The 22,113-nt window shown below is 36.6% G+C and overlaps 1 protein-coding gene across 1 annotated transcript; it reads left to right on the top strand.

The window, feature by feature from the left end:
• Positions 1–10,789: 10,789 nt before the first annotated feature.
• LOC144708721 (uncharacterized) lies at positions 10,790–19,231 on the top strand. Its single transcript, XM_078582145.1, has 10 exons — positions 10,790–11,151; positions 13,489–13,554; positions 14,297–14,477; positions 14,902–15,098; positions 15,221–15,271; positions 15,354–15,445; positions 15,580–15,644; positions 15,834–15,961; positions 18,718–18,822; positions 18,940–19,231. Exons 1-10 carry the CDS (start codon positions 10,867–10,869, stop codon positions 19,075–19,077), a joined length of 1,308 nt encoding a protein of 435 aa, XP_078438271.1. The 5' UTR covers positions 10,790–10,866; the 3' UTR covers positions 19,078–19,231.
• The last annotated feature ends 2,882 nt before the right edge of the window (positions 19,232–22,113 follow it).

Raw genomic sequence — 22,113 nt, 5'->3', positions numbered from 1 at the left:
TATGAATTAATTATTAAATAATGTTTACCATTTTAAAAAATATATAGAATTAAATATTTAATAAAGTTTAATATGAATCAAATGTTTCAAATCTTAACACTTTGATTTAATAATGTTTAATTAAATTGCTGAAAATGTAGCCACTTAAATATGATTTAATATTGTTTAATTTACAACTAAATATTATAGTCATGTTTATTAAGAATTAATAATGCTTAATACATTACTAATTAAAAACATCGACTAAATATGCTTTAATAATGTTTATTTTATAGTTAACTATTTAATAATGTTTACCACATATATTATGAACCAAATATTAAAACAAATATAGAATTAAAGATTTATTAATGTTTAATATAATTTAAACATTTTTAAATTTAATACTATGATTTAATAATGCTTAATAAAATTGCTTAAAAAACAGCGACTTAAATATGATTCAATTATGTTTATTTTAGACTTAAATAATTAATAATGTTTACCACAAATATTATGAATTAACTATTAAATAATGTTTACCATTTTAAAAAATATAGAACTAAATATTTAATAAAGTATAATATGAATTAAATGTTTTAAACTTTAACACTCTGATTTAATAATGTTTATTTAAATTTCTGAAAAGGTACCCACTTAAATATGATTTAATAATGTTTAACTTAGAATTAAATATTTCATAAAGTTTAACACAGATATTACGAATTATATATTAAATATTGTTGAATAAATTTGTTCTAAAAAAATCGAAAAGGTGCGAATTTGGTGCGGTGTGCGGTGCGTTTATGCGCACATAACCGCACCGCCCACCCCCCATGGCCATTTGTGCGTGCGGAAATTTGCACATTTGGTGCGAATTTCCGCACTGCACCGCACGCGCATGTCTAAGTTCAGCTTCCAGTTGTTCATATTTCTAGACAAAAAATATTTATTGTTTTCATTCTCATTTCCATAATATGAATTACTATGATTGATATTTTGAATAGGCATAAGTACTGCATCTTCTAAATAAACCAATCAAATTAGGAGTTCAGCTTCTATTTGTTCATATTTCTTGGCAAGAAGGATTTTTTTTTCATTCTCGTTTCCATAATAAGAATTACTATGATTGATATTTTGAATAGGCATCAGTACTGCATCTTCTAAATAAACCAATCAAATTAGGAGTTCGGCTTCTATTTGTTCATATTTCTTGGCAAGAAGGATTTTTTCATTCGTTTCCAAAATAAGAATTACTATGATTGATATTTTGAATAGGCATCAGTACTGCATCTTCTAAATAAGCCAATCAAATTAGGAGTTCAGCTTCCAGTTGTTCATATTTCTGGACAAAAAATATTTTTTTGTTTTTCATTCTCGTTTCCATAATAAGAATTACTATGATTGATATTTTGAATAGGCATCAGTACTGCATCTTCTAAATAAACCAATCAAATTAGGAGTTCGGCTTCTATTTGTTCATATTTCTTGGCAAGAAGGATTTTTTTTTCATTCTCGTTTCCATAATAAGAATTACTATGATTGATATTTTGAATAGGCATCAGTACTGCATCTTCTAAATAAGCCAATCAAATTAGGAGTTCAGCTTCCAGTTGTTCATATTTCTGGACAAAAAATATTTTTTTGTTTTTCATTCTCGTTTCCATAATAAGAATTACTATGATTGATATTTTGAATAGGCATCAGTACTGCATCTTCTAAATAAACCAATCAAATTAGGAGTTCGGCTTCTATTTGTTCATATTTCTTGGCAAGAAGGATTTTTTTTTCATTCTCGTTTCCATAATAAGAATTACTATGATTGATATTTTGAATAGGCATCAGTACTGCATCTTCTAAATAAACCAATCAAATTAGGAGTTCAGCTTCTATTTGTTCATATTTCTTGGCAAGAAGGATTTTTTTTTCATTCTCGTTTCCATAATAAGAATTACTATGATTGATATTTTGAATAGGCATCAGTACTGCATCTTCTAAATAAACCAATCAAATTAGGAGTTCGGCTTCTATTTGTTCATATTTCTTGGCAAGAAGGATTTTTTTCATTCGTTTCCATAATAAGAATTACTATGATTGATATTTTGAATAGGCATCAGTACTGCATCTTCTAAATAAGCCAATCAAATTAGGAGTTCAGCTTCCAGTTGTTCATATTTCTGGACAAAAAATATTTTTTTGTTTTTCATTCTCGTTTCCATAATAAGAATTACTATGATTGATATTTTGAATAGGCATCAGTACTGCATCTTCTAAATAAACCAATCAAATTAGGAGTTCGGCTTCTATTTGTTCATATTTCTTGGCAAGAAGGATTTTTTTTTCATTCTCGTTTCCATAATAAGAATTACTATGATTGATATTTTGAATAGGCATCAGTACTGCATCTTCTAAATAAACCAATCAAATTAGGAGTTCAGCTTCTATTTGTTCATATTTCTTGGCAAGAAGGATTTTTTTTTCATTCTCGTTTCCATAATAAGAATTACTATGATTGATATTTTGAATAGGCATCAGTACTGCATCTTCTAAATAAACCAATCAAATTAGGAGTTCGGCTTCTATTTGTTCATATTTCTTGGCAAGAAGGATTTTTTTTTCATTCTCGTTTCCATAATAAGAATTACTATGATTGATATTTTGAATAGGCATCAGTACTGCATCTTCTAAATAAGCCAATCAAATTAGGAGTTCAGCTTCCAGTTGTTCATATTTCTGGACAAAAAATATTTTTTTGTTTTTCATTCTCGTTTCCATAATAAGAATTACTATGATTGATATTTTGAATAGGCATCAGTACTGCATCTATAGGATTATGTCCATCTTACGAGTCATTTGTGGATCTAATACGGTAATGGCGATATTGTTGAATTTATAATCCAATACACTCTTTGGGGCCTTCGATGTAAATGGATGTGTCTAGAATGCCATATATATTACTTTGAAATATTTTTTCATTGAATTTCGTTAATATTTCATGCAATATCCTTCTTTCAAATGCCACCTTCCTCAAAAACAAAATTTACACAATTTCATGCAACAGAGCTCTCTGATAATTAGGGAATCGAGGAATTGAGCTGGCTTCTCTTGAAGCTAGAAGTTCCAACGTCTAGTCTCCTCGCCCTTGTCCAGTACCCCAAACCTGTGGTTTTTTTTTCATGTTTGGCATTCTAGACGCATCCATGAAATATAGAAAGACAAACGTATAGTACAAGAAGGCAGATATTAAAGATGCAAAAGGATGACACCCAGAACCAATGGGAAGGAGGTACAGATATTTCATGCCTGCATGTGTAGATTATATACCAGCTCGAGCAAGGTAGTATATATCTCCCTGCATGTATACTTACGAATAAATCATAAATGTGTATTTTTATTCATAATTAAACATATAAATACGTAAATATATATAAATATGTATAGTTGTTTGTGCTTTATAATAAAAAATATAGTGTGGCTTTTATCATATATAACATGATTAATAGTATAATACAAAAGCGTGCATCACTTATTGATACAAGCACGTTACGTGCATGATAAGATAACACATTACGCGCACATGGATGATAATATTATTAATATCAGTGTACACTGGTGTGGGGATAACAAGTAAGTTTCAGACCCTATTTTGCTATTGTGCGAGAGTGAACACCTAACCTGAGTGCACCCACTTGTTATTTATGTAGGGGTCTGCCTTAATACTCAATTTCTAGTAAGTCGTTGACAACAGTCCCATTGTATGATGGGTTGTTTGGTTAAAATGATAAGTGTGAACTATCCACTTCATTAAAGGATGATTGATTGAATAGCTCTTCAAATGGGGCATTCAGTACAATAGATTAGAGGATAGTTACAAGAAGGAAGTGGTTCTGAAGGTGTGATGATGCAACTATAGGCATGACTTAAGAGAAGGTAAGTGATGGTGTGATGATGATGCTTTAGGTATGACTTAGGAAAAACGAAGCAATGTCTCAATGAACGAAGATATAAAATTTATAGAACACATAAATATGTGGATATAAGAGTATGGGTTATATTTCAGTATGAAACTTAATTCAAGTCAAACTCACATGAAAAGAATCAAATTTGAGAGGAGAGTTATAATTTCACCTGTAAAGAACCAGCCGTCGATGATCAATATGGCATGAGTTTACGAATGCACATGATATTGGGAGCAAAGTTTTTTTTTATTTTCATCATAACATGTTATCAGTATATAAAAACATTATAAAGTCAGAGTAAAGAAAAATTGATATTTTTTATTCTAATATTAGTAAGACCACTTTACTTTGGTAATAAAATTTTATATTATAATATGGCATTGTTTCAAAATAAGAGGTTGATTTTTTCCTATAGAAAAACTATCTTTTTGTCGCTCCTTTGACTTTGTAAAGTTGGTTCATCTTTGTTCCAGAACTCTCATGTCACATTGTAACCTTTTGTATCAGTAGTGGGTTTGAGTTTTTGTTTTTATACTGAAGTTCATCAGGACTTTATGTATCACGTTGAACTCTTAAAAACTTATCAATGACTTAACTTCCCTACATGGATAGTCTTGGCATCAAGCCAAATACCCTAACAAGGAATGTAAAGCTATTTTCTGCGTACTTTGCCAAAGGTCACCAATATCAAGGCAAGAATACTATGACAAGCAAGGCATCTTTGCAGCCCAGGCTCCCCTCTACTTGCAAGATCTCGAAAGGCTCCTCTCTACTTGCGAGATCTCGAAGTTGAGTGTTACATAGCAATCCCAAAATGGCACAAAACTGTGGAAATCACCTGTTTTATATCTTGGTGGGAAATACGTGTGTATGAGTTGAGTGTTATTTATTATGTTGATCTTTTTCAAATAAAATCCAAAACAGGTTTAAAGGAATGAGTGCGAAAGCTGTTGGGCTCGACAAGCCTAGATCTGGATGAGGAAACCAAAACGATCCGCAGCGGAAGACAAGCAAAATCGTACATCATCGATAAAACCATTGAACAAAGTACTTGTGAAAGGATCAGGTCTGTAATTCTTGGATCCCAGTGCGAGACAAATTGAGTTGCTCAAGTGTGTAGCCTCTAGAAGTATCCACGCGGTCCTCGGTGTGTCAGATCTCCTCTATCTTGTTGATGAGCCTTGTTCAGTCTTTGTCGCCATCCTTATGCCGTCCTGATCACATCAGGAGTGGAGAGGAGTCATGGGGAGAGGGGAGAAGAAGGGTAAGGCCCATGAACAATTCAGGCCTAGGTGAATTTTGCTCCGGGCCTTCCCTTATTTATACTAAGCGGGTGTTTTTCATAAAAACCCTCAAAACTTAAGTATATCATCCGACGTCCAAAGACTATTTGCGTCCAAAGACCAATTTATCAGTCTAGTTGACAACTCCAGTAGCCCAATAACCTTTATTGGTATTTCAAATTAATTAAGTATATCATCCGACGTCCAAAGACTATTTGCGTCCAAAGACCAATTTATCAGTCTAGTTGACAACTCCAGTAGCCCAATAACCTTTATTGGTATTTCAAATTAATTAACTATATCATCATATAGATTAATTAATGTCAGATCGATTTAACCCAATCAATAGGTCGAGTCTCCAACATGTAGGGTGCCAAGATACACCTCGTGCTCTAGAAGATACAAAGGAGTGTGTATCGATTCACTATTGGAACATGTTCATCATTGATGTAACACGATGGTCAGAATTGACACTTCATGTTACGTCCGGAAGTAAACCCTTAAAAAAAACTATGCTAATGTCGAGGAATGGTGCATATGATTTTAAGACAATATTAACGAGAAGTACGATGATCGTCAAATTTTATTTGAGACACAACTCAATTGGACAACACATGATGGGTTTAGTCCCAATCAAGCTCCCAATGACCCACGTAGTCGACTTGAGGGATTGACGTGGCGGGAAACGATTATCGTCCAAGAATGTTCACACCTTCAAGTGAACGACCGGGTTTAATACTATCAAAGGAAATTCTCTTTCACGAACGGGTGGCGAATCCTATATTCACGTAAGATTCTCTCTCGGTAGTGGAGCAGTCTCAATATCAGCACTGAAGAAAATAACAAAGCTGAGAATTTAAAGGGGTTACGGAGGGGATGTGCAAGGACCTGATTAGAAGACGTCATCTGTGTTGAAGAATTTGGGGAATAGCTGGCAGAGAATTCCATTGTCATTGAAAGACCCTAATTCGTCAGATCCAACAGAGTTCAATTCTTCGTTCAAAAGCGAGAAGCTTTGTTGGCTGTAGGCAACAACTTTAAAGGGCAGCAGTCCAGGTGATTCCGACGTAGACTGATTCACGGTTCCAATTTTAAAAGAAGTCCGAGTATCGTTGACCTGAGAGTCACTGTACGACAAGAGTGTATCAGACAAGATCAGAATTGTCGATGATGCCCCCTCGATGTTTTGTCGTATTCAGCAATCGAGAGAGAGTGATTGATATCCTCGTGTATGGGTGACCGAGTTGGAGCCGATCAGCCGACGGGACTCCGAGTTCGTCCCGAGCATGCTGAATGAAGCGGTCTAGTTGATGTCTATAGAAGAGTTCTAGAGAACAATTGATATCCTCGCATATGAAGACCGGGTTGGAGCCGATCAGCCGGCAGAACTACAGGCAGATACAGATGCAAGCCGTGGCTAGAGGTGAATCTGTTGGATTGTTGACCATGTTGACAATATGGGATAAAGGGTATCACCGTCTTTTCTATGGGAGACGGGTACACTTAGGGTTTTAGTATGCTTAAGGGAGGTTAAGGTTCATCCCTATAAATAGCATATGAATTAGGGCAACCAACATCCTGTGAAAACCAGCTGCTTACCTGGTCTTCCAGGTCCCTGAAGCATAGAGGGAGCCTCAAGCTTGCTGTATCCCGTTTATTCTTTCCAAAGGTGATTCTAGGAGCTGAAGGTGTTGATTCTTGTGTCATGGCACCTGAAAGTATTCTCCTATATCCATCATAATCAACCAGGAGACAATTTGAGGGGAAATCATTGGCGAGGTGTCGATCAGTTAGTGCAGGAGGTGGTCTATTGGGGAATCATTGTTTGTGACCATTCGACTGTATAGAATTGACAGGAGCACATTGGCATACTGAGGAGGCGAATGAGATCACCGTCAGGTGATATAAGGACCCACGGATAGGAGTGATCAGAATGTTGCAAGGGGCCCGTTGTCACTATTGGTGGGCGGTGGAACTTTAACGGGGTAATATGATGAAACACTTTCGTTCTGGCATGGATCGGAACAACTTGTTGACAATATTAGAAGGTCACAAACCTCTTCTAGCAAGAAGAGACCCTCTTTACATCAGCAAGGAGATGAGCGTCTGATCTTTCAGAGGTAAATCGAGTAGGTACTGAATTTCTACGATCGATCCTTCACCTGAAGAGGAAGGAAACAAAGCAACATCTTCACCTTTCTGGAAAATGAGACTTCTTCTTCGACAAGCAAACGATAACTGTTATCAACAAAATCAGATCTGGTTCATTCCCAAAAACAAGTCTTTTTTTTATCCCACGTCCACTCCTCCCCTCTTATTGAGGGAAAGTGGTAGTGGTGGGATGGCCCTATTGGGCCCCTTTTTAAGGGAATGCCTATTGGGTTTCCCTTAAAAGGACCCTTTAGGGGAAGAAGAAGCCCATCATGGTTTTCTCCCCCTAAAGAGGAAAATTAAGCAGAATTAAATAAAAGAAAACATGCAGGAGGTCAGTACTCATGCAGGAGGGCCCTCCCGACAACCCAATAATGATGAAAAACAGAAAAATTACATAAAGACACTTGACACAAACCGAGATGATGACGCCGCTTCTCAAACCTGATAGTGGAGCTGTAAATTCTTCACGTCATCTCGGGCTTCGCGACGTAGCTGACAACGGGTCGGGGTGCGATCGACTGGATGGTCCTCCATCAGTCATCAGTTACCGTGTACGTATAGTCCCTCATCCACTTGACGCTCCTAGGATGACTTAGGGTATGGTCAACTGTCAAACCCTAATCGGTCATCCTAGTTTGTGCGGATGCGTTCGAAATTCATCGGTGAACTCTTCTCCAATATTTCTCTACCTTGGCCAAGGACTTCAACGCATCATCTTCCTTGAGCTGTCACCTCTTACATCGAGGGTGGACGATCCCATCTTGACTACTCAATTGTCTTCGTGAACTTCTTGATATACCCGAATTAAGACCGTTTAGAATCCCATAATTAGAGACACTTTGGCCATAATCAAAGTGCAACTGTCCGTCCACAAGACGTCTTTGGTGTCTCACATCTAAGGACCACTTACACAACCGTGACGTGAATCAACCTGATTAACACTTCAGTATAATACTATTTAGGGATTCGTACGGATCAATTTAGTGAACTCTTTCCATTAAAGAGCACCCACTATCTATCCTTTGTGTCTCCACACTAATGGCTATGGGACCGGCCATACTCATCATATGAATGAGTCTAGATAGTGTTATTCTGTCTGGATACTTTGATGCTCTTCTCGTGTATCCTTCAAATAGGAATATTTAGAACACATGCATAAAGACTAGTGATCTCTGTATTACAATGTCATCATAATTCACTGAGTCCAATCATGTATTTATGGACTTCACTATAAGCACCACACGTGCATTATAATGAATATGTTCTATCAATGAAGATGGAACAATGCATGGAATGTGTGATTGGCTTGTTGGCCACATATATTTCCATCCAAAGCTTCCCTTTGGGGATTCTGAATTTTTGTTATAATATCTTATATCTAGATTTTTTTTGGAAATGCTACAGCTAAGCTTTAAGGAAAATAGTGTTTCAATTCAAAAAAGTGAGATTATGCTTTTGAAAGAGAAATATAAGTTACATATCAAGTTTGGAGTTCCCTTTCTTCTAAGACTTTAACTTATTTTTACAAAAATTTTGGACTTATTGGACATATAAAATAAAATAATTAACTTTACTCAAACCCAGAGGTGAACAAGAGAGGGAGTACATCATGTCCCTCTTGAGGCATGGCAAATGTGACTTTATGCTATATGAATTATTTAAATCAGAAAATTCCTACTTTTATAACCATAAAATACTAATGGTGGAGGAGAATAACAATATGTTGCTTTTCACTCTAGTTAATCAGCTTACTTTGTGGCCTCATTGGCAAATTTATTGGCATCTTATTCTAGGTCTGTTTGGAGATTGTAGTCTTTTGTTATTTTTGAAGGGGTACAATAACATTGGTTAGACCGGCAAGAAGGGTTTGGCACAGGGCAACCATCAACATTGTCGACTCGTGTTGACGTAAATGGTGGAATATCATTACAGTGATGTTGACAGTTGAGACTAAGAAGACAAAAGTAAAACTCAGTTAAGTAAGAGTTCAAAGAATGCCAACAAGAAACATCACATAAATCTTAGGGAACGACAAACATCATTCGTCACAGTGATGGAGGTGTGACACATGACATTTTTGGGCCTTCTGAGTATGATGGATGATGTAACGAATATTGTTTTGGGGTGACGGGACGGTGGTAGAGGGTCTTGGACGGGTGACATGATGTGATGGTCATCACAGATGAAGGTGGCAATGGATTTTAAAGTAAAAAATAAAGAGATAGAATAAGAGGGAGAGAGGGAAACCGAGAAAGAAAGGAAGAGAGACCAAGAGAGAGGCACGAAGAAATAGAATAAGGAGAGAGAGAAAGAGGCCAAGAGAGAGAGATAGAGATAGATAGATAGAGAGAGAGACTGAGATAAATAGATATATATAGAGAGAGAGACTGAGATAGATTGATAGATAGAGATAGACTGAGATAGATAGATATAGAGAGAGACTGAGATAAATAGATATATAGAGAGAGAGACTGAGATAGATAGATAGATAAAGATAGACTGAGATAGATAGATAGATAGAGAGATTAAGACAGATAGATAGATAGATAGAGAGACGAGATAGATAGATAGATAAAGAGAGAGAGACTGAGATAGATAGAGAGATAGATAGATAAAGAGAGAGAGAGACTGAGATAGATAGATAGAGAGAGAGAGTGAGATAGATTGATTGATTGATACAGAGAGAGGAAAGAGATACCTTGAAAGAGAGATAGGCATCGAGATAGGTAGAGAGACATCAAGGGAGAGGGAGAGAGAGTGAAAGAGAAATCAAGAGAGAGATCCAAAAACACCCAAAAAAATATCGTTTATAACCTCACCTCTTGTTCCATGCGGATGGGATGCCATCTTGTGATGCGACGAGGACAGGATGTGAGGGCCTTTGATGTATATGTCACCATTTTGTCTGTCACCAACGTCATCCATCCCGTCGCGTCTGGACGACAACAATGTGTGGCATATACGACAATGTCGATGGACGGATGGTCGAGACCATGAGGACAGCGTCAACGTCAACACTAGTGGACATCAACTGGCGTCAACCTATACTTCAGAATTATCTGTCTGTAGAGTCCCAAGATTTCGTCGTTCACATTGACGCGAGGCAGTGGCAGGGACACATGAGGGCCGACGCTGTAAACGGATGACGATTGCCGATCCCCAGAAATTGGTACATTCGGACGACTTTCCCAAGAGGTTGACATGGGTTGACCGTTGGTCAATGAACGTTACAATCATCGTCAACCAAATTCGTCAACGTCAAGAAGAAGAGGGTCCATGATGTTGACATCGATGGGCCGGGCTTCTTTCCAAAACTATGCCCGGTAATCTTTCTTTTAAATGGGCCGCAGCCCAAGTATGGATTTCCGGCCCGTTTAGGAAGAGAACTCGGAGAAGCTTCCAGAATTCTCTGGTCTTCTCAGGTTTTACGAAGGGTTTAAGCTCGAGCTCCCTTCCCGTGGTTGAAGCTCTCTCGCTGGTGGCGGACGAAGATGGCTGCCAGGCTGCTGATATCGAGGGTGGCGGGGATCGGGAAGAGCTCTTCGTGCAGATTGTTCTTCAACCAGCTGCATCCCGCTGATCCATCCACTGCTGGCTTATCGAATTCCAAATTCCGCCGATTTAATTGCTTGGGAGCGTATTCGAACTGGTCCAGATCTTTGTTCACTGGCTCTGTTCCGAGGTTGGACAATGCGAATGACTCTGGTATCTCCGCTCTCAACCTTGACGATCGCGTTCCTGCCACTGTCATTACCGGATTCCTCGGCTCTGGAAAGGTTCTTCTTATTCTGTATCCCATGGCTAGTTTTTACTTATTTATTATCGCGAATATTTTTTCTGTTATGATTGGTAATTCCGTTTTCTCCGAAAAAGAAGCTTGCTTTACGGCGGACTATTTAGGATTTAAGATTGTAAATCGTCTCGGAATTTTACAGCGCACTTGTTATCATTCTTATCGTTTGTCGTCAACCACCTTGGAATCCTTCAACTTCGTCATGAAAGTCAGACGCTGAACCGTTTGAAGTACTCAATGTGAAGCTGCAAGGCAAAGTATTTTATGGGATTAGCATGAGTGCAGTTGGATACAAAAAGTTAGAATTCTCGGAGGAGATGCGCTGTGGTCTTCTCCGTTACGACTATAGCTGAGAACATCATAAAAAGACTTAAGTAATTTCCCTTGAGAGACTAAAAGATAGCACAGTCTGAGTCGCATAACTTTATATTCATGATGGCCCTCATGTGTCTGTGGAAAGTCTTGTAAATTTCTAATTTGAAGTCAAGCTTGAAGATGATGTTATATCCATGTAGTAATTTCTGGAAGCTCGTCAATGACTGTTACTGGAAAACAATTTGAAAAGGTTGACTTATCAATGGCTTTGTAGTCAATCTAAAATTTCCACCCACCGTAATTTTTTTCTAGGCTAGTTGTATGAGACTTGGAAAAAGGCGGGAAGAGTGTTGAAATAGTACCTAAAGATATCATTTCTTGGGCCCATTTCTCAATCGAAATTTTCTGATACTCGTAAATGCTTTTATTAATGGTCTTTGGTCCCTCAAATAGATGTGTTCTACTTTCTTTGTGAGGGGAAGACCCCGAGAAGGGTGAACGATTTCACTTCAGAGTGTGGATTTTCTCATAATGTAAAATTTTCATATGTATTTGTTGTGTTGAGAATTAATCGATTCGAAGGACTCCAGCAAAGGCATACACAATAAAACATCACAAAGTAAGGGGTAGGAAGTCTGCTGTAACATTCAGACCTTGCATATGAAGTTTCGCCTATTTGCCAAATGTTCCCCGTCACCAAATGACCAGCTCTCATTGAAATTCCTCATGTGTAAGATTTGTATTGGATTCACTGTGGTGGACAGTAATTTCATGAAAACAAAGTTGTGTATAGCACTATCATCAATAAGAATTGTTTCCAGCTTCAAAAGAAGCTCCCCACGAAGTTTAATTGTTCCATACTGGGTTTAACCATCTACAGAGTTTAAGGATACACGGGTCTGATCTCATTCCCAATCTATGCTTTCTCCCTCTCTACTTGGCCTAATCAACTCGGCTTCCATATTAATCAGGAAAAATGACAAAACGACCAAAATGCCCCTAGTGGGCTGAAATGACAAAACTAACCCTAGATACAATGCGGATGGTGTCTGGCGTCCGTTTCTGGTACGCCCTTGTTAGCTTTAAGCTTCAATTTTCTTGAATTTAACTATGGTGGAATGCCTTGTCTCTCTCTTTTTTTATCAGCATGGGAATTTAATTAAGGCGGAATCATGGTGCCTATGCAACCAGTCCACCCATGCCTTCATTTGGTTCTGCTGTCCCCTGGACCATTGAGTGAGAGGGTTACTTAATTTCTTAGTGAGATTAGTGTTTCGCATGAGTTTTTAAGGCATGGTGCAAGCCCAAAAGATGCCCCAATGTTCACAGGCCACATCCAGGCCTGCAAGAATATCTGCCAAAGGTGAGAAGTTTGCCTCGATGTTCATTTTGGGAGGCTCTTTTCTGACACCACAATGGATGGTAACCACAAGGGGGAAGATCAGGGGTTGATTAGAGGTGGCAGGGATTGACTGGACGAGCAGCCTGTTTATGTTATGAGGGAGTGCTGATCTTGGGGTTGGGATCGCAGATTGAGAGGAAAACTGAGACTTCACTGGGTTTGTTGGCCTCCTATGTAGGAAAATAACTTCAATTCAGTGCGCTTGGTTGGCGTCCTAAGTAGGAAAAGACCCCCTTGGCCTTCTGGACTTCACTGGGTTGGGACTCGCGCAAGCGTAAATACCCTTCCCTGGATTGGGGCTCGCACACTTAGATGATTTCCCATCAATTCACCACTTTCTTGATTGTTGTCCCATGGTGGTGGGTTCTCAGCCTGATTTTTTGGTGATCGGGCCCTGTCACTGCCTGTTGGGCTTCTTGTCATGGATGGTGCTTTGAAAAATTCTTCTCTGCGTCTTCTTTCCCTATAATGACTGGTGTTTACATTCCCTGAAATTCGACGAGTGTAGAATTTCCCCCAGAAATTGATTTCTCACTCACTCATTTTACTCTCATCTCATATCTTCTAGAACTTTATGTCATGAAATTATACTTTTGACTGCAGACCACCCTCTTGAATCATATTTTGACTTCTCAACATGGGAAGAGGATAGCGGTCATTGAGAATGAGGTAAATACAGTTTCCTTTTATGTACTTCTTCCTCGTATACTTCCTTTTGAGTAAATTGATTGTTAGTTTCCTTTTGTTTTTGACATGCGTATTTGAAAGTTCTCTCTTTGATCGCAGAAATCTTTCCTGATTATTCAATTACCCTTGCTGAAATCAAAATGAGAGATGCTTTGGGTTTAAAACTTGTTCAAAGATAGTGCTCTTTATTTCAACTGTTTTGTTTATGTAGAAATGAAAAATTAGAAACGAATAAAAAAATCTGTTCAAAAAAAGTTGACGGAGTCTCCAAAAACCTGTGCAAACGTTTTCTACCATGATGCAAAGTGTATCTATTTGTTTGACATTTGTTTGTATGTTGAGTTCTCCTTGATTATCATTGAAAGCTCTATTTTTGTTGAACTTTTTACTCTTCTGAAATTTAGCTTCTTTTGCCCTGTGCTACCTTTTTCTATGCAAAGTTGCAAAATCTTATCCAACACATAATGGCAGATGAGTGTTCGAACCCACTTTTTCTCTGAAAACTGAATTGTCCGACTTATTACTTGTAATAATAAGATTGTTCAAAAAAAATTGTAATAATAAGGTCACTCGTTGATTTATTGCATATCATCTGTTGATCCTACTTGTGATCCTTCCCTGGCAAAAAATTGAGGGTTCAACTTTTATACTTCCCATTTTCCATGCCATCTAAGCCCCAAAACTCAATTTTATTTTCTCAAACTTTTATGTTTATCAATTTTAGTTTGGCGAGGTGGACATCGACAGTTCATTGGTTGCTAGCCATTCTTCTGTGGCTGAGGACATTATAATGGTCAATAACGGTTGCTTATGTTGCACTGTGAGAGGAGATCTTGTTAAAATGCTTCTGAAGTTGGTCAAAAAGAATCGAGACAGATTTGATCATATTGTCATAGAGACAACTGGTAACATCCATCTTTCACTATTTATCTCAATGAAGCAAACTTCATCTCTCATGGTGCATTTTTTATTTTGAAAATACTTATTTTATTTTTTCATTTTGTATTTAAAAAGAAATACATTATACTGTTGATATTTTATTACGGCTCTTAAAGTTACTTCGACTTATTAATTCGCACCTCGCTTCTGCTCTCTTATGCTCCTCACACCTTCATCCTGAGAAATCAGTGTTATTGGAGAACCTTATTTATTATTTATTTTTATTGTATATTTATTTTATTCTACTGTTTTATTTTTTCTCTTATGGATCATTTATCTCTGCATTTCTGTTATGGGCGGACTTTAATGCACGTCAAATATAGAAATTAACGCTGGGTGAGTTGTTACCATTCATATCTTGTGTCCTATCCTTATCTTTTACCTTTTCAGGTCTTGCTAAGCCATCTCCCGTGATTGAGACTTTCTGCTCTGATGAATTGGTTTCAAAGTACGTGAAGCTTGATGGCGTTGTTACTATGGTCGATTGTAAGCATGCCATGCAACACTTAAATGAAGTGAAGCCTAGGTGGGTTGTCAATGAGGCCGTTGAACAGGTCGCCTATGCTGACAGAATTATATTGAACAAGGTGTGCCTGTAGCTAATATTATACTTTAATTCTGATATCTGTTCATGTTCTGTGTCGTTTTAGCTGACAGTAAAAACCTCGAGGCATGTATTTAAATTGTGTAAACTTCTACTTTTTTGCAGACAGACTTAGTTGATCAGCCCGATCTGGATGTGTTGACCCAGAAAATCAAGGCCTGTACCCTTTTGTTTAATGCTTAAAGCCGTTTTTGAATATTTTACAGACATAATCTTCACAATTGATTATTTTCTGCAGCACATTAACGGAATGGCACAGATTAAACATGCCAAATTTGGAGATGTGGACGTGGATTTTGTTTTAGGAGTGGGAGGATATGACTTGGAAAGGTTCCTCTTTTCGTTCCGCATGAATAATTATTATTTTTTTACATCACTATTTTGCTTAGATTGAATTTAAGGGATCCAAATTTCAATAAAGTCTTCTTCGTGTTACTCATATGGCTAATGGGATTTTTCTGCAGAATCGACTCTGAAATCTTGTTGGATGCAAGGTCCAAAACAGGTCAGACGGAAGATCAAGGACATGGTATGTTATTTAACCATTGGATAAAATTTCTGATTGATTTATAATGTTTCGCTGTTGAGTTAATCATCCCTTTTAGTGTAGTTTATTCTCATGTTGTCTTTTCATAGAGATGGTAATAGTGTAATATTATCTTGTCTGCTCTATGTATGACTTGTATCCAAAGTGTCCTCAATTGGTTTTCTCTATCAGGTGAAAACGGGGTGCACCACCACCACCACCACCACCATGATCATGATCATCATCATCATGAACTCAAACACGATCTTGCTGTATCAAGTGTTAGTATAGTGTCAGAAGACACCCTCGACCTTGATGAGGTGAGTAATCCTGGGTCTTGTTCTGGGAAGACATGTAAACTCAAGATTTAATGATGCTGGGGTTTTTTTTGGTGAAGAATCTAATTTACTGTATCATTTTACTATGATTATTTACTTTTGCTTGTTATTATTTCTTTGTTTCTCTCATATAATAATAATGCGTTGGCCGTATGCATAGTTTTCATATTGTTGTTCTTTTAATCTTAATCCAGACAGCCCAAAGTTTGAATGTTTCATTGTTTATTTTTTTGGGTCTTTTAGCTCGTTTGCAATGCTCGTTAAAATGTTTACTATTTACTACCATTTCCTTTTAAATAGAGTCATGATAATTTCATCTGCCCAATCCTTCCCGAACTTTTATTCCGTTAATCTTATAAAGAATAGTTTCCATGGGCTGATAGAATTTGCCAAAAATTCCTAAGACGACTGGGACCATGGATGGTCTTTTAGATGTCCTACTAAATCCAGTTTATATCTCTTCCGTCGATTCGTCATGGATAAATATGTTGTTTACATCACATTATTGTAGTTCCTGGTTTTGAGTAGTTCCCAGTGGAATAATAATAATTTATATGTTATTCTTCTTTGCGACAGAACCAAAGATCTCTCGGTAATCATTACCTTGTATTTTAGCATATACTTTTGGTTCTAATTGTCAGGATGCAAGCTTTAGACTAGAGAGTTGACTAAATAAGGAGGTGGCAGTCATTAACGCAGTGCCCTAATTATCTGGGAAGCTTATAAGAACAAAAAATATCATCATATGAGCCCCCCTGATACGTGTCCATGACAAGATTGTTGTTAGTTCTCCATTAGGTTTCTAGCTCAGCTCTCTTTTATGTTGATATATCTTGCAAGAAGTACACCACATCTCCTCTAGATCAGTCTTAGTGTTCCCACCTTCAGCAAGGCTGAAAGATGGATATCAACTTCTCATTTGAGCAGAACGTTTGATGTTTGAGATTTTGATATGAATCTGGGTTTTTCATATGTTCTTCTTGAGAACGTACCAAAGATGGGATAATAAAAGAGTACGGAAACCTTCCACATGCGCAGGATAGGTGGCGCATATGGCAGAAGCTATTGTAAAGGATCAGGATAATGGGAAAAGATGGAGATTGTTTTTTAAGAAGTCAGTTACTTTTTTGGTAGCTGAAGCTGAAGACTGGGACGCAGGAAATGCCTGAGACTGGAAGGGAGAAGAATCGATCCAAAATTCTTCTCTCTTGTATCTCATTCTTCCTCCTGATTCCCATTTCTTGTCTATCCGTGAACCTATCCATTCGCCCGCAGTTCTTGTTGAAATGCAACATTGGATGTACATCATTGCATCAGTTTTATATGGGGAGAGAATGGCGATGATGGTTGCGGTAAGATCATCACCAATATGAGATGGACTATGGGATATCCGCAGAATAGGTGTCATGGGGAAGGGAGTTACTGATGGAATACACTTCGCCAGGAGAAACTTCCAAATGATTTCTTGCTGTCCTCCAGCAAGGAGAGATACATCTATGCAAAGGGAAAACCAACATAAAAGGGAAAAATTATCAAATTGCGGCCAGTGGCTGAAAGGCCTAAAATAGCACCAGATATGATAAGGATCATGTCAGATTTGCAGTTGTATCATCTGATTGCCTGTTTTCCGTATGAATTACTGCAGTGATATTTTCCTTCAGAGACGGTGTTTTATCGTAAAGAAATTGACTCCAGAAAGGTTCAAAATTGGGATTTGATCCATTGGGGACTTTATAAAGACGACCATTCTCTGTTTATTTGCCAGCTACTGAGTCAAACTCCAAATTTAGGGAATCAGGAGTGGAGGGTCTATCATGATCGCGCCCCCACCAAATCTCTAAAATTTTATTTGTATCTTCCATAACGATGTGACTTACTTAACCGTGATAGTCGCGTCATGATATGACTAAATGTATCAAGAATGTTTACTCGAGAGATTAACCAAGAATTGTATGGAATTACACAGTGTAGATCGAAAGATCCAGACAATCAAAAGCCTGTTTAAAATAGAATCAAGGAAGCGTGCTACGAATGACAAGAAGATACACTAGGGGGAATCCGGTAGGGTTTCCTCTCTGGTTCGGCAGGCTCGTCACCTGCTGCTCCAGCCCAGGGTTTCTCTGCAGCTGCCCGATATTGGAGGACTTCTACAAAAGGTGTTTGATATGTTCTGCGCTCCTTCCCTTACTATCTTAAGGTGTTCCCCTTGTCAACAGTTGACTTTTCTTCCTTTTTGGTAGTGTATCACATCATAATATTTTTCCTACTTGAGTCTTTGGTAGCGTCTTGAATAGAATGTATCGCATCATAAGATCAATTTTATCTGATTCATTACCCTCAGTTGAACATTGGCAAAGTGGGATCAGCACTGGAGGTCAAGTGCTTGAATTGACCACTGGGTCTCAGGATCCTCTAATGAATGTAGATCACGGGCAGAAATTTTGACCTTTGAACTTCCAGAGTTAAAAAGTTATGACTAATCTCACCTCAGAAGCGGAATTAAAAACAACAGAAACATACGAGTATCTGGTATAAGTATACCTATTTGTGAAATACATAATAATCTGAAATTGAGAAGGGTACAGGACATGCGCGACAAGATAAAAATGCAGGGTGTGAGGGACAATAAATACATAGACATTCTATTTTGATATATGGGGGCGGTGACATTCTGATCTATGCCTATCATCTAAGTTGCATTAGCGATTGTTTAATCGTTAATGTATCTGAGTGCTCAGGTCAACGACTGGCTCGAGCGGCTGCTGGACGAAAAGGGTGAGGATCTGTACAGGATGAAGGGCATCTTAAACGTTAATGACCCTGCGGGCCGGTATGTTTTCCAGGTAGTTATTTCACCACGATAACCCCAACTTTGAATTTTTAGTTTATGACAAATTTCATGTTTATTCATTTTAATTGTCCTTAATTTGGCTGATATGCGTTTAATTTAAAACTTGCAGGGGGTTCATTCCATGCTGGATGGATGCCCAGGTAGACCTTGGGAGGAGAACGAGAAGAGGGTTAGCAAACTGGTTTTCATAGGGAAGAATCTGGACGAGGAGGCACTGAGGAAAGGGTTTAAGGGCTGTCTGGCTTGAGATGCTCTTGTTGTTCTTCATTCACTGCTGCATATGCAGGCATGGTTATGTGGATGAGAAGATAAATGGTAAAAGCTATAAAAGCTAGTTTTTGGTTTACCTTGTCTCTTGTTAAGAACACACTATAATTTTCTATCTCCTGCAGTACAGGGTATTCCTGAAGCCTTTACAAGACTAATATCTCTTATATAGCTTTGCACGAATATCCACATTGTTTCAGGTTATGAGAATATCTTTTCATTATCGTGAAATAGTCGCAACCTAAGGTAGTTTTATTCGGAAAAGTTATTTTTTCAAACGATTTTGGTAAGTCAATCTATTTGTTGCATCAACATGGAAAGGATCATGTCTTCGTAGTAAATCATGCAAGAATTCATTGTATATGATTTGCCAACTTTTTCTTGTTTTTATATTGAAAGAATGCATTGTATAGCTATGATTTCCATTTTATTGTCACAAGCCCAAGATGATACCGCATCATCTTGTGTATTCCAGCGATCTTAAGAAGAATGTTGGAAACCGATAGTTTTTATGGATTGAAGCTTGTTAGATCCATTGGCAAACAAATGAATGTTAGACCTACAAATACTTAGAAACCTGTATTGATTATCACTTCATAATTCTAATCACTCAGACTGTTCCTTTTCTAAATGGATTGAATGATAATTAACAGTGTCGTTTCTAGATTTCTCGGTCATGTACAATGGGTAGATATCAACTTTGTGAAAATCATAAGTTTCTCTTTGAAATATTGGTTTCACATGTTTTTTTTCTGATATCATTTCTCCCATATCTCTTGAATGAAAAATTAGGTGTAAAAACTAACGGAGTTCTCTATTCTTTTTTTTTAATGTGAAAACGGATGATCTTATGCCAAGTGATGAGTCCCAACAAGATAATAATGATGGATCAGAATAAGCCAAGAAATGTTTAGTGTTGGGTCATTATTTTTGCATCAGTAAATAATTCTATCTTGAATGACAATAATGGTATTTTTCCGTCTGCTATTCACATCGGATCATACTTGCAATCTCATTATAATAAAATCCTACATCTAGATTAAGAGTATGATATTTGTCTTCCCACCTGTTGAGATTCACGTTTCTGCACAAATTCAAGTAGAACACGAATTTTTTTAATAATGCTCAGGAAAAAATATAAGATATATACTACAATTAATCATATTGTGGTCATCTCATTTATCAGCCTTTGAAATGGTCTATCCTTCATTACTTATATTTTCTGCTTGATCAGTAGACATTTCGCTTCACCAGTCATATTTTATTAAACTAAGTGGTTACGATATGCTGACATGACATAATACTCTTTGTGCTTGGCATAATCCCTAAAACGGTTGATTTATTGTCTTTATACCCGTTAGGTTAATATTATTGATGAATTCCCGATAAAATTACATCAATCGGAAAGAGAATTAATGTAATAGTTTCTTATAATTCTTTAGAGTTATGCCATTGTTTTTTAAATTGAATAAACACTAATATTTTCAGAATCATCAGTGTCGGATTTGTCAATGAATAATTCACTTTAAAATGTTATATTCTGTCCTGTTTATGTAGATTATGAAATAGAGAAAAGTAAATTACTTTTCATGGATGATATTCAATTTTATTCCTTTCACCCTACTAACACTGTTGATCCAAAAATGCATCCGATATTTATCCAAATGTCACATATGTATATTTATTTGAATGAAGGAGTTTGTTCTTTAACTTCTACTGTTTGATCTTTGGGAGAGTTTTCCCTTTACACAAGTACACCAAAAATTCGTTATTTTGTTCAACATATGATGATGATTCAACATCAATTTACGACCCAATATATTTTTTATTGATACAAGCGACATAGTTACTCAATGATGTTTACAATGCTTAATTTATATAAAAAATTTACCTTAAAATGGATTTTACATGAATTCCATTTTTTATAAATAAATATACATCAATTTTTATAAATAAATAAATAGTTATTTAAATATTGGTAGCATGACATAATCATAATATGGATTTTTGAGTGCTAAGTTATGAAATTAATTATTTGTGGTTCTTGATGGTGCTCATTCTAAGCACACATTCAAGTAAGATTGCACATTATATACATGTGTAATGAGTAGCAACTACCTAGATCTATTCATGTGAATGTATGATATAAATAAACGTTATTCATAAAGAGATACAACTGATAAGCCTAAAATTTGTGTGTAATTATGTCGTTGTTTGGGCTTATAAACTTATGCAATAAAATTTATAATTTCCCTTAATCACAAAATACTAGGTATAGAACAAGCAAGGAGTCGAACCACAGGGAGGCACTAAGCAAGAATTTTTATCCTATTTCAAATTAATTAATTCAAGAATGAATTAATTTTGCATTTAATACACCTTAATTATGTTTAATTCTGTTTATAATTAATCAAAATTAAGTAGAAACTTAATTTTGATCTTAATGTTTTCGATCAAGGCACTCAAGACTGGATAATCTTGATTATAATATCAGATTATTTAAGATTACCAAATTCCCAATCAAGATAACTTTTTAAGACAATTTTTATGTATTAAAATTGGGAATGAATGATCAAGAAAGGGATTTTTGAAATTGGACTTGAAGATGGACAACATTTTGGATGAAATTTGGATTTAGGTTTTTTATATATTGCATTGAATTTTCCAACAATAAATTTTGAAATATATAGAGAGAAAGTAGGCTATCTAACCTAGAGAGAGAGAGAAAGTAGATGAATTTGGGGGAAAATGGATTAGAGAAGAATTTTGACCCTGATTTAAAGATCTAAGATACAAAAGGGGATATGAATCAATGTAGAACTAATTATTAACAATCAGATATTGAAACAAAATTAAAATGCAATGCTAATTTCATTTCAAATCGACTTCAAGGGTATGTACATTTCGCCCATGCCATGGCGTTTTAGAATCTTTCAAGAAGAAGTTCAAAAAGCAAATTAGAAACTTACAACTTTGAGTGATGAATCAGGATCTGTGGACTTCCAAAGCAACTCTT

Source organism: Wolffia australiana, chromosome 10, assembly GCF_029677425.1.
Source record: "Wolffia australiana isolate 7733 chromosome 10, ASM2967742v1".
NCBI classification, from domain to species: domain Eukaryota; kingdom Viridiplantae; phylum Streptophyta; class Magnoliopsida; order Alismatales; family Araceae; genus Wolffia; species Wolffia australiana.
This window is presented reverse-complemented; position numbering and strand designations above follow the sequence as displayed.

What these genes read in the sequence shown, in the direction of transcription:
- LOC144708721 (XM_078582145.1), top strand. Translation starts at nt 10,867, where the DNA reads ATGGCTGCCAGGCTGCTGATATCGAGGGTGGCGGGGATCGGGAAGAGC. An exon ending in GATTCCTCGGCTCTGGAAAG is followed by an intron (nt 11,152 to 13,488) that starts GTTCTTCTTATT and finishes TTTTGACTGCAG; the next exon opens with ACCACCCTCTTGAATCATAT. An exon ending in TGTTGACCCAGAAAATCAAG is followed by an intron (nt 15,272 to 15,353) that starts GCCTGTACCCTT and finishes TATTTTCTGCAG; the next exon opens with CACATTAACGGAATGGCACA.